This window comes from Pteropus alecto, unplaced genomic scaffold (assembly GCF_000325575.1).
Source record: "Pteropus alecto unplaced genomic scaffold, ASM32557v1 scaffold42, whole genome shotgun sequence".
Classification (NCBI taxonomy): Eukaryota; Metazoa; Chordata; class Mammalia; order Chiroptera; family Pteropodidae; genus Pteropus; species Pteropus alecto.
The window spans coordinates 203,297-223,577 of record NW_006434825.1 but is presented as its reverse complement, the minus strand read 5'-3'; the positions used below and the strand labels follow the sequence as shown (position 1 = coordinate 223,577).

The 20,281-nt window shown below is 37.4% G+C and overlaps 1 protein-coding gene and 1 long non-coding RNA gene across 3 annotated transcripts; one reads left to right on the top strand and one right to left on the bottom strand.

Annotated features, from left to right (window-relative positions):
* Positions 1 to 512: 512 nt before the first annotated feature.
* Positions 513 to 16,856, bottom strand: MPHOSPH6 (M-phase phosphoprotein 6). 2 transcript variants are annotated; one of them, XM_006909699.3, is made up of 5 exons: positions 16,733 to 16,856; positions 11,995 to 12,107; positions 3,993 to 4,083; positions 1,609 to 1,703; positions 513 to 1,185 (listed from the first exon to the last, which is right to left on the bottom strand). In XM_006909699.3, the coding sequence occupies exons 1-5, from the start codon at positions 16,829 to 16,831 to the stop codon at positions 1,053 to 1,055; spliced, it is 531 nt and encodes a 176-aa protein (XP_006909761.2). In that variant the 5' UTR covers positions 16,832 to 16,856; the 3' UTR covers positions 513 to 1,052. The 2 variants fall into 2 exon arrangements, with proteins under 2 accessions (XP_006909761.2, XP_024901117.1); XM_025045349.1 differs by lacking the exon at positions 16,733 to 16,856 and adding an exon at positions 14,089 to 14,310.
* Positions 16,857 to 16,900: 44 nt separating this feature from the next.
* LOC112478144 lies at positions 16,901 to 18,785 on the top strand. The gene is made up of 2 exons (XR_003045713.1): positions 16,901 to 17,335; positions 18,581 to 18,785. It is a non-coding gene; the product is annotated as an uncharacterized LOC112478144 (long non-coding RNA).
* The last annotated feature ends 1,496 nt before the right edge of the window (positions 18,786 to 20,281 follow it).

The window sequence follows — 20,281 nt, the reverse complement described above, 5'->3', positions numbered from 1 at the left end:
AACCCATTGCCACATTTCTTTTACTATAAAATACGTTTGTCTATTATCCTTAATACTGTACAGACCATGAGGGTGAATAAGACAGTCCATAAATTCATGGATTGTTGTGCTGGAAAAGCACTGGGAAGGTCTTGTAGGTTTTGCCCCAGGATGTATAGAGTTGGAAGGTGTGTTGCTCTCACCTTCACAACGAAAAAGAGCCAGATTAACTTCAAATTCATGACTTTTTTCATAACTCACTGGAGAACTGAGGTCCCAGGGCAATCAAAATCTGAGGAGATACAGAGAGAGAGGAGATGCATACCTCATTTAGCTGCTAGAAACAAAGTGAAATGAAATCAGTATTTCTTAGAAGTCCTAGGTATGCATCTCTAGACAGATATACACACATACATACATATCACCATATTCTAAAGTGGTTGGTTTTTTAAAGTTACTAATTGGATAAAAGTTCCTAGACTGAATTAGACTAAAATTATTATTTGAAAATATAAGAGAATAGAAAAAGTATGTGAAAACAGAATAATTATTATTTTTTTATTAAAGACTTTAAATAAAAAAAAATCATAATTCCACAAATTGACAATGACTTGTTAATATGCAAGTACTTCAAGCTGGACGTGTTTGTTCTTGATGAATTTAAATACAATAAATTCTCATAACATTTGATTCCAAAAATGTATGTGTGAATTGGCTTGACGTGATTAATAGTATCAAGTAAAATGTAAACATAAAAACAATTTAAACACTGGTATTAATTTATCAGTCAAATCAAGGTCAGTGACTGGAAAAAACCCGAGGCCAAAAATCTTTAGGAAGCAACCATGTACCTATGTACATCTGAAGATCAAAGCTAAAAATCCACTCTTGATGAATACCACTAAGCAAAGGATGTATAACATCCATCATACACCTGTTTTAAAAACAGCCTGTTTACAAAATTATACATTTCTTTACAAGTGAACATTACAATATCAGAAACCATTGGAATGAGTTTCGAAAAATGTTAACTCTCACAAGGCATCCCTGAGCCATATCTTAAGGCATCCATTTTAATCTTGGGGCTTTAAGAATGTCTTCTTTGCTTTATTTGGTTTTATGTCTCCATTTTCATCCTCTTCATAATTGGCGCGGTCTCTTTTTTTGGCAAACTTTTTTCCAATTGTCCCCACCAAGGTTTCGTATCTGTTAAGATGATATATAGCACAAGTTTCATTTCAAATAAAAAAGGTAAGAATCAAATCTTGTCAAGAATATCAAACCAAATATGCAACAAAGAAAAAAAATAAAAATTATGATTAAAATAAACCGTCTGATTTAAAAACTTACAAGCTTCTCTAAGAATGATTAAACTTTCTACTGATTTTAGTTTTTGTATTATCTAAGTAAATTGAGATGTATATTTAAAATATGTATTAGAAGCAGCACTGGAAATGAGCCCTCAACTGACAGCCTGTGACAGGTATGAATCTAACGCAGGCCATGTCAGAAAAATCAGAAACAGTCATGTTCCTGTTGGGGTAGAGACTGGGGGGAAAGAGGAGTGCACATTTGAGAGCCAATGTATACGGGGCCCAGATTACAAAGCTGTTCCAAGGTAACGGTTACCTTCTAGCCATTTCTTCATCTGACACATCGAGCTCCACTGTTTCATCTTCAACTTCTTCTGCTTTGTTCTTAGCATTCATCTGAAGCATTAATTTCTAAAAAATACACCAACACTGGCTATCAGGGCTGGAAAAGGCTTGTGAAAGGACCTGGTGTCAAATGTATTTGAAGGTAGAAAAACAGAAGTCACAGAATCTACAGGACTAGCCAAAATTTATAAAGGATTCTCTGTAATACTTAATATGCTAACACAAGTCAGCTCTGAATTAAAAAAATAGTAAGACAAAGCCCCTCTAGATGAGACTTGCTGTTAATGAATTTAAATTGTATTTTAGATCATAAACCTTATTATTATTTACTTATATCTGAAGCAGGCACACTACTAATACACTCTAGTGAGTAGGGGAAAGAAAAAGTAAACTTTTAGATTTTCTCTGAACTTCTCATCTTTGAGCCAAATATAGTAAGTACTATAGTCAAGAGTAATCTTAAATGCATTTTTTTGGTGGTGGTGGTGCTGGGGGTAGCACATTACTGGATGGAAGAACTGGAAGGCTGGCCCTGGTATAACGGGGAGGACCTGCCTCACCCCCAAACATGAGGGTGGATAATGTATCCCATATGATGTCCATGTTCTACGGGTCTCTCATCTATCTCTTTTGCTCACATTAACCTTTTCTTCATAGTTACCCTCTGAGAGATTTAAAAAAAAAATGTTTCTTTATAGCAAAGGCAGAATGAGGAGGGGAAAGCAGACCAGAAGCCAGTCACAACTAGCTTTTCCAACATTTAAAAGACTGAAAATAAAATAATTTTTGAAATACAAGCTCTGTGAAGGCATACACTAGGGTGGGAACTGCATTTCCAATGCCTTGAGAGGGCCGATGCATCACAGGCACAGAGTATTTACTGAATAAATAAACTCTATTTAGGTGTCTCTAGAAACACACACAATATTGAACAGGTTTTAAATATATCCTGTTTATAATAAAGTGCTCTCAAGTTGGTATCATTTTTTTCATAACCAGGTACATTGAACTTTTCTGATATTTTCTGACAGCTCAGATCTGTAAGCTAAACAATTCAAAACTTTTCCCCAGAGAGAAAGTACTGTGGTACAGAGTGCTAGTAATTAAAGCCATTTTCCAATGACCTCTCACATGAAATTCTGAGGGCTGTATCAACTCCTATTCTCATGTACCAGCCATATTTTAGAGTGCCTGTCTACCCACGGCCCCAGTCTTTGGCCATCACATACTCATAATCTTTGCTTTTTTTCCCTTTTGCCTCACTGCTCTCTTTCTCTTCCCAATCTAAAGCTTTAAGCAGGTCAAAACAAGGAAAGCATATATTAAAAACAAACACTTCTAGTGTTGATTTTGTATAAAGTAAATTTAACAGTTTAACTATCATACCCCCTCAAAAAAGAGGGGCAGGGAAGAAAACCAACCTATAATCTTTAAGTAAACTGGCAATTAGCTTGGTTATCTGTGCTTCTCTATAGGCATCCTTAGAGAAGTGTTTTTCAACCAGGGAGATTCTGCTCACCATGGGACCTGTGGCAGTATCTAGAGACAGCGTTGGTTGTCACAACTGATTATGTGTGTGTGTGTGTGTGTGTGTATGCATGTATGTGCCTGCATGTACACTATAGGTATCTAGCAGGCAGAGAATAGGGGCCAGGGATGCTGCTAAAAATGATCTGGCTCCATATGTCAATGGTGCCAGGGCTGAGAAACCCTGGCTTCAAGTGTTAGTTATAAAACTAAAGCTTTATATCACAAACCTCCATTTGGTTGGTCAAGTACCTGACAGGATGCCTTTTAATAAACAGCCAGAGTTCTAATATTTGTTAAACGAAGGTCTCTGCTTCTTTACAAGCTTGAGGCAGGAAAATTCAAATGAACAGCTTAGTTATAAGGTGAATGTTTACTTTTCAAACAACCTTCCCAAAGGATTCATTTAAAAATCTATTTACAAGCTTGGATTGAAACCTGTCCATTAAAAAGTCAAATGACTCAATTTTTAAGTAATATTTCTTCCATTAGAAAAGATACATTTATAGATGCCAGAAAATAACTTTTCATTATAGCATCACATAAATAAAATCTTGACATTCCTGTGAAAGACCTGAGCGGAAATTCTAACATTTACACTGGCACTGTCAGGGACTTACACTGCTTTATTAAATTATCTACTCAATTCTACCATAAACTAGACTGCAAGGCCTGCAATTTCTTTAAATAGCTATGGCAATATTTCAAGACATTATTTTCTATATAATGAGGAAAAATGATACCTGGTGAAGAAAAACCTAACCCCAATTATTAGCAAAAATAATTCAATTGTAAAATTTTAACATTTGAAGCAATTATATTTAATACCTCAACTTCAGGATTAAATCCTCTGAACGACATTCTACCATAAAGAAGATCTTCACATAATAAGAAACTCTGCTCTTCTATTATGAAACTCCTAAATGGGAAAATAAACCTTTATTAATAGCATGTCTACTTATAACAAAGCACAGCAAATATGTCAAGATTTCAATGAAAAATCAATCATTTGGTTCTCAGAATCAAGTAAAAATACAGTAAGATTTCTAACGTAGGGTTAGAAATAAAAACTGATTAATTTGGCCAGCAAAGGCATTAGGAGACGAGAGCTGCAGTTTGGATGCACAGCCTCTTCTAAATACTACATTTAATTTGTATAAATGCCCACACGATGTAAGGACCTACAGTATTTATAATAAACCTGAATTTTTCCAAACTTGAAGGAAAGTTTCCTTGATGTTTACATGCCCCATCAAGTTCTTATTAAGTTCTTATTAAATATCCAGAAATCAAAGTCCTGAGCAGCTTTAAGAGAGTTTATTAGTTGGAACTCTTGCCTATAAACAATGACGGACCCTGGATGACTTAAGCAGAGAAGGAATTTATTGTAGGGCTACCGATTGGGTATCTCACAGAATCACTGGGAAAGGTGGATGAATAGAACTGGAAAATGGGCAGAAATAAGCGTGGCTAGGTGGTTGATCCAAAACCAAAATCATGCTATGAAACTACCCTAGTAAAAATAATGCTGCTTTTGCTGAGAAAGCTAAATATTGGACACCAAAGAGGGCATTGGGCAGGCCACTGTTACCCCAGAAACAAGATGCAGGTGTGGATATTTCAGTCTCCAAAGGGATTCTCCTCTGAGTTACCAGTTCATGACCCTGGTCTCAAGTGAGCATATCTGACCATAGTCTAGCTATCTATCAAAAAGCATGCTAGGAAAGCAAATACTTGGCCTTTATAGCTTCTTTGGTAGAAAGAAGACCCTGCTTCTTGTCAAGACTCACTTATTCTTTCACTCACTCAGGAAACACTTGTTAAATTGAACTGTATACCAGGCAGTTCTAGAAGCTAGAGAGACATGAATAAGAGAGCCTCTGCTTTCATGGGGGTTACATTCTAGAGGGCGGTGCCAGATAAAAAACAGATTTATAACATACGATGGATAAAAAGAAAGCAGGCTGTTTTACTCCTGGCCATAAGGTAGTAACTGGTACCAAACTAGCCCTCCTAGGGTAACCAACTATAAAACAGGACAAAATAAGAAACAATGAACAAGTCAAAGCATAGGACTATGATGCCTGACAGAGGAAAACCAAATGAAGTGAATCCCATGAATTCCTACCTTCTGACTAGAGGCAATCTGTAGACTGTGAAGCAGGGAGCAAGAGCTCAAACAGAGCCTAGTTTTACTGACCTGAAGAGACAAATTGAAATTTAGGGCTACGGAGGTGCTAAAATATATGGGTAAAGATATCAGAGCAAGGGAGATACCTAAAGGAATTCTGGGGCCTACATATTGAGTCCCCTTGACTCTTTGGCTGAATACTAGGCTGTGCATGTGCTGGGCAAGTCCACGGTGTCAAGGGAAAAATAATTATTTCCAGGAGGAGAACAATTATCTGGTGCATTAATTTCCTCGGACTGTTGTAACAAATTAACACAAAATTGGTGGATTAAAGAAATAGAAATGTATGCTCTTATAATTCTGGAAGTCTGAAAGTGGTTTCACTGTTGGCAGGGCTGCGCTCCCTCTAGAGCGGCAGTCCTCAAACTTTTTGGCACCAGGGACCGGTGCTCCTATGAGAATCTAATGTCTGATGATCTGAGGTGGAGCTGAGGCAGTGATGCTAGTGTTGGGGAGTGGCTGTAAATACAGATGAAATTTTGCCTGCTTGCCTGCTGCTCACCTACTGTGCAGCCCGGCAGGCCATGGGCCAGTACCAGTCTGCAGCCCGGGGGTTAGGGACCTCTGCTCTAGAGGCTCTAGGAGAAAGTTCATTCCTTGCCTCTCCAGCATCTGCTGACAGCCATCATTCCTTGGCTTATGATTACATCACTCCAGTCTGCCTCCATGGTCATGGAAATCTCTCTCTGCCTCCCTTTTGGTTACAAGTTAATTTTGGCATTTAAGGTAACATAGAATCCAGGGACAAAGGCTTGGATATTATTTGGGTACCATTTTCCAGTTCACCACACCTGAGAAGGAAAATTTACCCTGGCATTATATGTTGAACAAATAGGAGACCTTGCACAGAGGAGGGAAATGTTTGACTTGTGTCTGCTTAGAGTGGAGAGACCAAGCTGAACATCCTGTAACATTGAACAGAAAGGCCACACCTTAAGAGTAGGGATCAAGCTGATCAGCATGTAAATTAACTGCCTAATGGCACAAATTTCAACACTTTATTAAGGAAGATAACAAAATCCAGTTACTTTGCAATATAACATAATGTAGAGCACACAATTAAAAATTACTAGACATATAAGGAAGCAGAAAATGTGACCCATTAACGGGGGTGGGGGGGGAGGGAACACAAGTCAATAGAAAAAGAATTAATAGGAAAAACTTTAAAACAGTTATTATAAATATGTTCAAGATTTTTAAGGACAATACAAATGTAAGGAAGACACAAATAGAAAACCTGAATTCAAAAATAGAAACTGTGAAAAATTACCAAACAGAAAAAAACAATAGCTCAATTGAAAAATCAGAATAGTTCTAGATCTATTAGAGAAAATGAATTCATTATTAAAAAATATTCACACAGAGAAAACTCCAAATCCAGATGGCTTCACTGGTAAATTATATTCAACATTTAAGGAAAAAATAATACCAATTTTACACAAATTAAGAAATGAGAAGAGGAGGGGGGAACACTTCCCAACTCATGCTATTGCCCAAAATAAAGGTATTATAGTAAGTCTACAGTCCGATACCCTCTATGAATACTGATGCAAAAATCACTACTAAAATATTAGTAAATTAAAATAAATATATATTACAAATAAATACCAAGTGAGGTTTGTCTCAGAAATGTAAGGTTGTTTTGATATTCAAAAATTAATAATTCCAACATTAATAGAGGAAAAAAGAAAAATCATATGATTATCTCATTGAAAATGATTTCGCAAAATTTGACATTCTTTATGAAAATCCTCAAGAAGCTGGAAAGAGAAAGGAAAATCTCTCATGCTGGTAAACAAGTGAATGCTTTCCCCCTCAGATCAGAAAAAATGCAAGGATGCCCATTCTTATCACTGCACTGGAGATCCAAGACAATGAAATAAAGAAAGAAAATACAATAAAAGGTGCAAATTTCTTTTTTGTAGGTGACATAATTGTATATGTAGATAATCTTAAGGAATCTTAAAAAAAATTACGAGTTAGTGAGTCAATTTAGCGCAGTTACAAAATACCAAGTCAACATATAATTATCAATTGCTACATACATAAGAACAACAATTTTGGGAAAAAAGGCCACAATAGGACTTAAAAATGTGAAATATGTAAATATATATTTAATGGTATATATACACAGAATCTCTACACCAAAAACTATAAACAACTGCTGAGAGAAATTAAATAATAGCTAAATAAATGGATATACCATGTTTATGGACTGGAAGATATAATTTTGTTAAGATATCAGTTCTCTCCAAAATGATCTATAGATTCAGGGCAATGTCAATCAAAGGCCTACTTTTGAGGGTGTAAGAAGATAGTGGGGAGAAATTAACAATCTGGTTCTAATATTCATATAGGAAAGCAAAGGACATAGGCTAGTAAAAAGATCTTGAAAAAGAAGTGGAAAACTTACACAATCTGATTTCAAGACTCATTGCAATCCATAGTAATCAAGCCAATAAGACAGAAAAATATATCAATGCAACAGAATAAAGTCCAGAATTAGATCCATACTAACATAGCATATTGATTTTTGACCACAGCATCAAAGCGATGCAATGAATAAAGAAAAATATTTTCAATAAATGGTACTCGGACCACTGGTTATCTAAAGGAGAAAAATGAACCTCGATTCCTACCTCACATCATACACAAAAAATTAGAGACAGATCATAGATAAAAATCTAAAAGCTAACATTATAAAAATTCTACAAGAAAACACAGAATATATTTGCAACCTTGGTACAGGCAAAGATTCACTAAACAACATCCAGAAAGAAGTATAAAAGGAAAAAATTTAATGAAACAAAATAAAAACTGCTCATCAAAAGAAAACAGAAAGTAAATAGGCAAGGTACAGACTAGGAAAAATATTCACAATACATATATCTCGTAAAGAATTTATATTCAGAATCTTTGTGTAGAAGTATGTAAGTTCTACCTTAAAACGAAAAAAAAAAAAACCCTATATAAACACTGAACTCTAGTTAAGGGATAAAATGTACTGATGTCTATTACTGTGAAATACATCAAAATAAAATAGATCGACAGATGTATAGAGTGGAAAAATATGTGATACCAAATGTTAGAAAAAAATGACAAAACTACTTCATTTTTTAAAATGGATGAAAGATTTGAATACGCTCTTCACAAAGGTAGATATGGAAATGGCCAATAAGCACATATGCGTCCTTAAACATTATTAGCCACCAGGAAACGCAAATTAAAAACCATGAGATACCACTAGAATGCTAAAATAGGTTAAAAAAAAAAAAAAAAGATAACAGCAAATATTGAAAGAGCGTAGAACAACCAGAACTCTTATACTTCCTTAAAGAAAATATAAAATAGTATAATCACTTTGGGAACTGGTCTGAAAGCTTCTCATATGCCAACCTCTCAATTCAGCAATTCCACCTTTAAACAAGAGACATGAAAACAGAATTCTGTCCAACTCATCCAAATTCTTTTAATCTAAAGAATCTGTCTTTGGTTGCTTTATGAAATGTGGTCTTGGCAGGCCTCTTGGATGGGGTGACATTTGAGCAGTCTAGAAGACAGTGAGGAACAATATATGACCATACGTAAGGAAAGAACACCTGAGGGACTAGTTAAAAGGTCCTGAGAGAATGTAAGTAGCCTGCCTGACAAACAGTAAGGAGGCCTCCATGACTAGAAAGGAGTGAGAAGGTAAAAATGATAGGAGCTCAAAGTTACTTTCATGATAACACTAAGACACTGTTTTTTTCACTACATTGACATTTGCCCAGTGGGTAATTACGGGTACAATCATATCTTACTATGAATTAAAGTAGTGATACAGACTGTACTAGCAGTCATTGCATTGTTCATTGCTGGCTTTCACAGTTTAAAAAAAAAAGCCAATAACTATGTGCTTGCTGAAGTAGTAAAAACTTATTGTTATTAATCTCAGCCCTTGATTACACTTTATAAAAATATTCTTTACACAAAATGGGAAGCATATATAAGGTACTTCTGATAATTGAAGTATGATGACTGTCTTAAGAAAATGCACTTATGTGATTGAGTTATGAGTTGAACTAGCTACTTTTTTTCTTGGTACACTATACTTATGCTTATTCAGACTTGGGTATTTGACATTTTCTTGAAAATGAATAAAGTAAACTTGTCACCTAAAAGGAAATAAATGACAACACTTGTTGCTAATAACAAAATTCAAGCTTTCAAGCAAAAACTAGAATTCTGAATAGCTTGTATATGTCATTTTGGGCTTGACGGCTTCCCAATACTTAAAGACTTTTCTGATGAAATCCATGGTGATATTAATAAATGTGATTTTTGATAATGTACAATGATATGAGTTATTTGGAAAATCTATATACCTCATTAAACTAATATATCCCAAATGAGAAATACATGATGTTATGAAATTACACATGGACAAAAGATCTATTCAAAATGTAAGATGGACCCATGATTATAAAAGTTCGATAATGTTTTCAGATTCTGCACTGTAGTCAACTCTTAAGAAACTACTATTTATTGAGTTTTGGAGTAGCATCAAAGAAGAATTATCTGAAAAAGCTATTACGACACCCTCCCTTTTCATCTACATCATCTGTGTGAAGGTGGACTTTCCTCACAGACTTCAACCAAAACATACTAAAATAGGCTGAATGCAGGAGTTAAAAGAATGCAGCTGTCTCTATGCCAGACATTAAAGAGATCTGCAAAAATGTAATTTTCTCTCGCTGGTATTTTTTTTGTCTTGTTAAAGTTATTTTTCACACAAAATTTGTTATTACGCTAACATGTAATGAGTTTCTTAAATATTTAAAAAAACTCTGCTTAAATTTCTTATATAAGTATTGACGTGCTATAAACTACACAAAGCAGCACTTTTTGTGGATTACAAATAATTTTTTAGGGATGTAAACTGTCCTTGAGCCTGAAACTTTGAGAATCACTGTTCTGTAGATTCTTCTCTCCCTGGCCTTCTAGTACAGCCAGCACCTCACTTCCTGCAGGACTGCCTCTCCTTGACACAATCTAAATCCAGGCATATATTCTCCTGATCTTGAACTTCCAGACTCTAAAACTGTGAGAAATAAATTTCTGTTGTGAATAAGCTACCCACTCTGTGGTTATTTTTATAGTAGCCCAAATGAACTGAGACATTTACCTCCTAGGAAAAAAATCTAAAGATCATTTTTCTGGGAATAACATGCTGTATTGGGGTGGAGGTGGGGGTAAATATACTGAAAAGACAGAAATCAATAAAAGTAATAAAATATCTGGGATACTTTCTGCAAGTTTAGTCAAGGCATAAAATTATAGCTCATCACCAGTCATGGTCCCTTTCTACACCCTCCTGCTCCTAAATCCATACTATCTCTGACATTATCTTCCCTTCCTCATAACATCTTCCTTTGAGAAGCTGTAAATTTTCTTAAGTACACAGAGAAGCAAGCAGAGAAAATAAAGTACCTTTCTTTCCATCCCTCCTGATGGGACATACTTCCTATCTTTAGAGAAGGATATCTAACTTTCCAAAAAAGATCCAGAGGTCAGCCAAATGAACAAGGGAATATAACATGTTAAAAACAAAAAAGAATGTATAAAGTAAAGAAAGACATAAATGCGCCTGAAGATAACAAGCAGCACCTTCAGTCATTTGACAAAGTTTAAGTAAAACCACCACACCACAGAGCTTACTAAGGTAAGGAAAGCTTCAAGGAGAAATAATAGGTATCTTTCAGAAGAATGTAGATAAATTAATGAATGATATTGAGACGGGACATCACTTGTAAATTCTTAATCTTTTAGCAGGAAATGAAATGGGACATCTCTTGCAAAGTTAATCTTTTCCTTAAACCTAGTTTTCTTTCCTCCTTTCTTTGTAAAAAGGCTCCCTCCCTCAAATCCTAATAATTGCCCTGGCGACTCAGATCCTCTGGCTATTGATAAGGGTCATCGGCCTATGGTTAAGCAGAAATAGCGTTAAACCAGGTAGGGCCCTTAGAGTCTGAGGAGGGGAAAGAATTTTAAGCCAAAGGTCTTTCTTTTTACTCTTTAAGAAATATATTAACCAAGCCTGTTTCCCTTTACTCACTTAATAGGCAAATCAATAATAGAAATTAATAGATGTATGATTTAAATAACGAGTTTGTATCTTTTTTTCCTTGTCGGCACTTCAGCTGGAAACCCAAGACCCCACCCTGACTGAGACAGAAAGGAAAAGAGCTCCATGAAACCCCTGTAGGCAGGGACTATGGCCCTTCTCAGTAGGAAGCAGATATGGAAGAGACCTCCTTTCCCTCAACATCCATACTAATAATAAGGGGTTCATGGCTCTTAGAAAAGAGGTAGGCAGGAAAGTTAGTTAGAGAGTTTCGGGTCCCCAGTTATTCCCAGAGAGATGTAGGCTACATTCCTTTATTCAATGTAAAAAAAAAAAAAAAAAGAAGTGTTATAAATGATGATCGAGGGCTAGTAAAAATGTATAAATCCAAGTAGACCTCTCATTTGCAAGGCTAACTCCAGAAACAGAATAGATGCTATTTCATAGGCTTTATGTCATTGGAATGGTAAATCACATTTACAGGGATTTCTCTCTCAATGCCCAACGTGTCATCAAAATAATTTTTAATAACCTACTCTTTCTCTTTAAGCTCTGGCAAATCCAAGTACCAGTGCTCTTCACTAATGATTTTCTTTTCTTCTTCTTCTAGTTGTTTCTTGGTTTCCGAGTCCAGGCCCCTTTGCATAAACTGTCAAAACAAAACAAAATCAGTGTCAGCAACGAATTTTTCTAACTTAGAGAGAACTCAAATAACTTTATTCTTCCACTTGCTCTTCCTTATTTCTCCTGGAATCCCCATGATTGAGGGTGGGGGTAGGGTGATCAAGCAGCTTAGCTCTGCCTTTGACAAGGTCACACTAGGCTAGCAGGGAGCCCGACAGAGCATCAACAAAAGCAGCATGTGTACTTCCTTTAGGAGACTTCAAAAAGATCTTTACCATATTTTATTTTTCTGACGTAATAAAACAGGCACCAAAAAACTATATTCGATAAGTATCACACTAATACTAAATATGTGATACATAATGGCCAATGAGGGAGGACTAAGGCAAAAGACTGATTCACAGATCAGGACAGGCAGGTAGAGACAGAGCAAGAGGGGCAGAAGAGGACGAAAGACATTATCTCTAGCTTGGTGAATCTCTTGCTGAACCACAGAATACACTGATGTTTGTACCTGCCGACCTTGGTCTGGAATGCCCTTTTCATCCTCTTGCACCTGGCTAACTCCTAGCCCTACCGCACAGGTAAAGCTACTCCGCCTCTGTGAAATTGTCCTGGTCAGCTGCAGGCAAAATCAGCATCTTTCTCCTAGAAGCTTCCCACAGAAACCTAAACAATCTCACCTCACCACCTTTTAATTTCTGGAGACCTTCAGGGCAGGGACTGTGCCTGAATTGTCTTTATCAGTATCAGAATAATGAAAGGTTTGTAGTAAGGGCTCTATAAATGTAGACTGAAGCAAAGCTACATCTGCAAACCTGCTCTTCATTTATATCTATCCTCTGAAATGCTGGTCAACTCTATGGCTGCTCTTTATTCTAATATTTGCAGCTCACCTCAAAATAGGCCAATAGAGAAAACAAGTTTTGCTGCTAGTCTCTCCCTAGAATAAACAATAGTTCAATTTCCAGAAGACAGGAGAACAAACCAAGAAGCTAATCACAGAAAAGTCATAAAGTATCAATACAGGAGAAAATAAATTTAGAAAACACTGATAAGTTAGGTCTAGGATTCCACTGGTTTCCATTTATCACCATTTCTTTCCCTTATCCAGCCTCCATATTATTTTTCTCTCCATTCTAGCCCTTCCAAAAACACAATTATTTTTAGGCATAAGGGCTTTACCAATGACTACTAAATGAAATGAAAAAAATTGAAAAATGTTCACAAATAAAATACAGGGATAACATCAAGTTGTGATGAGGATGTGGGGAAGCTGGGTCTCCTCCATGGAGAACAGCTTGACAGTTTCTTACCCAACTAAACATGACTTACCATATAACCCAGCATTTGTCCTCTGGGGTACTTATCCCAGAGAAATGAAAATTTATGTTCACTCAGAGACTTATACACGAATATTCATAACAGCTATATTTGTAGTAGCTAAAAACTGGAAACCAAAATACTTGTCAACAGGTGAACAGTTAAAATAAACCATGGTACATCCACAGCATGAAATACTAGTCAGCAATGAAAAGGAAGGAATTATTCATATACTCAACAACTTAGATGGATCCCAAGTGAATTATGCTGAGTGAAAAAAGCCAGTCTCGAAAGTTTTATATTGTATGATTCTATTTATATAACATCCCTGAAATAACAAAATTATAAAAATGGAGAACAGATTAGTGGTTGCCAGGGGTCAGGGATGACAAAAGACAATGGATGTGACTACAAAGGGGTAGCTCGAGGGAAACTAGTGGTGATGGAAGTTTTGTATCTTGAATGTGTGGTAGTTAGATGAATCTATATACAATAAAGTGTATGGAAGTATCACACTCACAAACACACACATGAAGGAGTGTATGCAAAATGGTGAAATAAGCTCTGTGGATTACATCACTATCACCTTCCTGGCTCTGCACTGTTAGCCTGTCCTTATTCTTTTACCTCTGTTATTTATATCTTTATCACAGGAAAGAACTGGCAGTTTATGGAAAGCATACCCCATGCTTCCCAGTTCTTCTGTGTCTGCTACTCAACATTATGCTTCCATTTTCTGCCTGTCAAAATATTAATTCGTGAAGGCCCAGAGCACATGTTCTTTGGTAGTCTTTCTTGCTTCTACAACAGCTTTATAAACACTGGCTTATTGTTCATTATGCTTCTTCTGTGTCTCCCAAAAGACTGAGATTCTGAATGTAGACCACGTCTCTTATTCTTCTTGTATTACTGGTACTTAGGCTGCACCTAACACACAGAAAAGAGTTCATTACAGGTTCTCTGAATATAACTGATTCTAGACTTGTCTTATTTTTTCCAGATTTCATTTCTTGGATGGTTCTTTTAAACCCAGATGTCTTATTTCATCGCTCATATTCTTAGTGGCAAAACTCACCAATCTTGCCAACTGACCTTTTATCTCCTATTTTTAAATCAAGTAGAAATTCTTTGTGGTATACAAAATAGCCACATACATATGTACGGAAATACACACACACATTTCTATATACATGGAAAGGATAGAACACCTGTGAATATGAAGCAATTCCTGACTTAGGTAACAATTCAATTCTTCTGACTCCATAGCATCTAAGAACACACTCTAAAACTAGTGATTTAATTTTACTCACAAGTGAGGGCTTATAGCAGGTATCACAAAATGCAGTCCTTAGACTGGACTTCTGTTGTAAATAAAGTTTTATTGGAACAAAGCTACACTCATTTGGTTCTGAGGCACAGTGACAGAGTTGAGTAGTTGCAACAGAGACTGGCCCACAAGCCTCAAGTATTTATCTGTCTTTTTTCAGAAAAAGTTCAACTCCTGTCTTAAGAGTCCAAAAGAGCTAAAATCATAGATACAGCAACCTCTGGTAGCTGCACCATTCCTTCTCACAAAAAATTCCACTCTATCTGTATAGTGTCGCCTGCTTTTCTTTCAATAAGTTCATTTTTATCAAATGACCAAAGATGTTAACCCAAATAGAAAACCTGGGTATTTTTTCTCTCTCCTTTGCTTCCGATGTGTAATTGAGTCTCAACCACTTGTATAGGGGGTGAATAATTATTTTTAAGTTAATATCTTCATCCCTAACTCGGAAGTTACATCTTTGGTCTAAGCCCTAATTGCCCAGCACATATGACTTATTCCAAGAGCAAAACTGCTCAAATCTTTTCATTGTCTGCTTTATCAATCCGTTCCATTTGAAATCTTTGAAATCTACATGATTACAAACCATAAGTCAAGAGAAAACTGTTAAGAACTGTTAAGATTTGAATTTTGTTAAATATGCATGAAAGAACTTTGGAAACCATAAATTATACTATGATTTACCCTCCACCCTCAATCACCCTATACATCCCTAGTTACATCCCAGCTCAACTCCATTCAAATTTTGCATACAGTACTTCCTCTCTAATCTTTTGAAACATTATGCCATGCTTCCTCTTCCTGGAAATTCTACAACTCTCTAATAATGACATCTAAGAGTTTACATCTATAAATGTTCAACAACCAGTAGTAATTAAGAACAAGGGGCTCTGGAATCAGACCGTCTGAGTTTCAGTCTTGTCTACACTACTACTATTAACAGTAAGTGACTTTGGGCAAGTTATTTGCTTTTGTTTCCATTGTCTTTCCTGTTAGAGAAGGATAATAACTGTACTCCCGTCCAAGGGTTATTTTGTGGATTTCTTGGGTTGATATAAATAAAGCACTTAGAATAGTGTCTGGCACATTGCAAGAGCTATAAATGTTTGCTATTATTATTTAAGTTTTAACGATTGGTTGTTTCCCCTACTTTAATTCCTGTATTCATTTAGCTACCTGTTTCCCCCATCCATTTTGATATTATTTGGTTAAATTGATTCAATTTGAAATATAAAAATCATTTTGCTTAAAGTTGAGTGACATAACTCACTTTCACCTCAACTGTTTTAATTCCATCGCAATCTCACTTCAACCCTCTCCCAGATCATCTAAACTTCTAGATGATGGTCTGACTGCAATTTTGTCCCCTGTCGGGTCTATCATCAACATATTCTCCACAGGACAGTTAAAGTGACCTTGAAAAGTAAAAAGCACAGCTGAAACCATTCCCTATGCTCTATAGCTTCCCAAAGCTCACAAAAAAAGAAAAATCTTTAATCTGGCCTAAAATTTCTTGGATGTTATAACCTGTCTACTTTCCAGCTCCATTTCTTGCTACTTGCCTCTCGCACATACTGAATTACCTTTAGTTCTTCAAGCTCACCATGGATTTTTTGGTTTTTGCCTCTCAGACCTCTGAATTCGTCCCTCCCTCCGTTTATGTTGCTATGCCCCCTACCCTCCCATCTACCCTTCAGTCTACTAAAGGACCACTTCCCTCAAAAGCCCAAATAAGTTCCTGGGACTCCTGGCGTTTCTAGCATCACCGCGTTTAGTACGCTGTATCCTAAAACTGCGGGCTTTATGAGAAAATCCGCAGGATTTCTAATCCGGTTCTCAGTACCTAACGCAGAGCAGGAGCTAAGTGAATGAATGAACGCAAGAGCTGGAGGCCCGCGGGCATCTCAGGTGCCCCTCTCTGCCCATTGCCTCGGCCTTGGCCAGGCCTGGAGGACTAGATGGTCCTGCTCTCCTGGCCTGGCTCCCCTGCATCCCCGCACCTTCATGCGCAGCAGATTCTTGGACAACTTTGTCTTGCGCTCGGCCGCCATGCTGGCTTCCGCCGTGCTCCGCGCCCCGTCACGAACCCGGCCGCGCATGCGCACTGCTGCATACGCAGCGGCGTCTTCTTACGTAGCGCGCGTCTCCCTGCCCCGCGGTCCCGCCTATGTAGCTCGCGTTCGAGCGTGTCCCGGGGTCTTCGCGCGTAGCCTCAGGTAGTCCTTACCTCACCTTAAAACTCGGGGTAAGGGCGCGACTGCCTATGCAGGGGTGAAGAGTCTTAATGCCACAGGAAGACCCAAAAGAGGCCGAAGGCAGCGGAGGCCCGAGCTCTGGTCGCTGCGAGCTGTTGGCTGCTTTCCCCCGAGGGCTTCAGCCGGGCCCCTCAGGCTCTTCACCCGGCAGAGCGGCCTAGGGCCTGGCAATGGCGAGTGGCGCCCCGCCTCACGGACCCCGTCCTGTCTCGCGTCGCTGACTCAGTTGTCCTGGTGAGACTTTTGAGACAGTTGCCACACTACCCCGCCTGGACCGTTTCTTTCACGTTTCACAGGAAAGGCGATCTTTCTATAATCTGCATCGCTTTTAAAGTCATACTGTGGGAGGTGGGTATAAACCCAGGCAATCTGGTTTTAGAAATACAATGGAAAAGAATGTTAAATTCATCGATTAACTGTTGTGTGCGTCTTTGAACCTAAGTGATCTTTCTATTAAATGAAGAATAGCAAAAGATGGTCAAAGACATGAGAAAAAGAACACGACCTTATTTTAATCTAGTTAATTGAAAAGATGCTAGCTTCAATGCTCTGTACCACCTAAAGACATTTTTCACAGTATTCACAGGTGCCACACTTTGAAAACCCCCCAATGTAATAGCATTTCAGCTGATAGCGTGCACTATATGCCACATTCTTTTACTGGGTACCGTAAACGTATTAATTATTTAATTCTCATAAGAACTCTGGAGAAGGTGTTGTACGTAGTTAGGGAACCTGAGGCCCAGAGAGGTTAAGGAATTTGCCAGAGTTCACAGAGCTAGTAAGTGTTAGAGCTGAGATCCAGAAAGTTTCATAAAAATGTAGGCCTGCTGGGCAGGTTTTCCCCCTGGATTAAACAATGTTATAATTCAATAAGTGGTTATTAGAACTCATTCATTCATAACTCTGTAAAACATTGAGCTAATCTCTGGTTTGGAAAAACACACAATCTCCTTTTCTTGGAGCTGATGTTCTGGTGAGTCAAAAAATGATGATGTGATAGAATGACTTTTTGGGTTCCTTTAGTTAAGATGACCTGAGATGGTTCTTGACAAATGATTGTGCTAAGGCTTGAAAGTTGAGAAAAAACTGTTGTACAAACCCGGGCTCCCCTATTTCTAGGCCACAGCAAATACTGATGAAGCTTTGCTCACTGGAACTAGTGAGGAACCGGTCTGCATAGTGGAAGGTAAGCAGTGGGCCAGTGAGCAAAGCTTCATCAGTATTTGCAGCTGCTCCTCACTGCTAGCATCACCACTTTGGTTCCACCTTAGATTATTAGGCATAGATTCTCATAGCACTGATCCCTGGTACCAGAAAGGTTGGGGACCGCTGGTATAAACAGTTGGCGTTCTGAAAAGAGGGAGTAACAACTGTAAAGGTCCTAAAATGAGAACAAGAAAAGAGTCGTCATAGAGTTTACCAGGTGGCAACAATAGAGGTAATCCCGTCACGAGTTTGTGTCCCTCCAAAATGCATCTGAATTTTGTCTCAAAGTATGACTGTTTGGTAATAGGGCCTTTAAACAGGTGATAAGTTAAAATGAGGCCCTTAGAGTAGGTCCTAATTCAGTCTGACTGGTGTTCTTACAAGAAGAGGCAATTTGGACACACAGGAAGACACCAGGAATGCACATGCGCAAGAGGAAAGGTCCTGTGAGGACGCAGTGAGAAGGCAGCGGCTGGCCGTCTGAAATCCAAGAAGAGAGGCCTCTGGAGAAATCAAACCTGCCTACAACTTGATCTTGAACTTCTAGCCTCCAGAACTGTGAGAAAATAAAGTTTTGTTGTTTAAGCCACCCGGCCTGAACTATTATGTTGTGGAAGCCCTAACAAACTAATATACCACATAATTAGCTAAAGATTATAATTTTAGTAAGAGCTCTATAAGAAAAATGGGATTTATGAGAGGGTATAGTAAAAGCACCTAAACCATTCTGCCCTGGAAAAGGGAAGGACTCTGAAAGGCATGGCATGTAAGTTGATATCTGAAAGGGAAAGGCCTTCCAGTCATTCGGTTTTGTGCAACTGTCACACCCATGCATCCACAGAATACTTCACATCTTGTTAAATGGAAACTCTACCCATTTAAACAACAACTCCCCATTCCCTTCTCCAGCAAATACTATTCTACTTTTGTCTCTTTGAATTTGACTTCTGTTCAGGATTTTGAAGTTCTGTGGGATCAGACGTGAAGAAGTGACTTCCCTCTGCATCCAGGAAACAGCTAACTTTGAAGTAGATCTTGAAGGATGAGCACATGTCAATGTAAGAGGAAAATTCTTGACAGAAATAAGAGCATATGTACACTAGCTAGGGATGCTAGAAGCTCCATACCTTCCCTTTGGACCTCTTGTTAGCAGTGTACATGCACACTGGATTCTGATTTATTTTCCTGAAACGTCAACTTCATTATGTCACCTCTTGCTCCTAAATGTACAGTAACTTATTATCTGAGGGATAAAAGTCAAATTCTCAAGCTGCTACTCAAAATTCTACATTTTTGACAGTGAAAATACTTATAATTAAAACGAATCTTCAAAATCTTCACACCCATCAAAATGTAATAAATGAGAAGTGATTTAAGAGTATGTGATAATGTAATTTTAACTTTGAATTAAACTCCCACACAGAGAAGACAACTCTTTGATCTCTCCATGCTACTAAATTGTAGAATAGAGGCTAGGTCTTACAATAATGTGTTAACCTGTTTTAGTTACACAGCCAAGGAAACGTCATTTTGAGGAAGAGATATTTATTTCTATAGGTCTTCACACAATTCTGAATCCTTTCATAACTGAATTTGTTGGAAGTGTGGAAACTTCCAATTCTTTCAAAGTACTAGATCCATCAAGAAACTGTCCCCTGAGTCTCTTCACTCTTATGGTCAATTAAATGAAAAGCTATGCAGCCCAGTACAGTAGGCCTAGTCATATGTAGCTACCAAACACTTAGAATATGGCTACTATGACTGAAGAACTGAATATTTAATTAAAAACTAGCAGTATGAAATATGTTCCTGTATTACATATTTTATTGTTTGGAAGGACTATTTCATATTCTTTGAAAATTTAGCATTTGAATTGAGATGGGCTGTAAGTGTAAAGTACCACATTTCAAAGACTTGGAGTAAAAAAGTAGAATATCAATATTTTTTCATGTTGATTACGTTATAATAATAGTTTGGATATATTGGTTTAAATAAAACAGCATTAAAATTTATTTCATTGGTTTCTTTTTTTAATGTGGCTGCTAGAAAATTTAAAATTACATGTATCGCTTGGAGCTCTTTCCC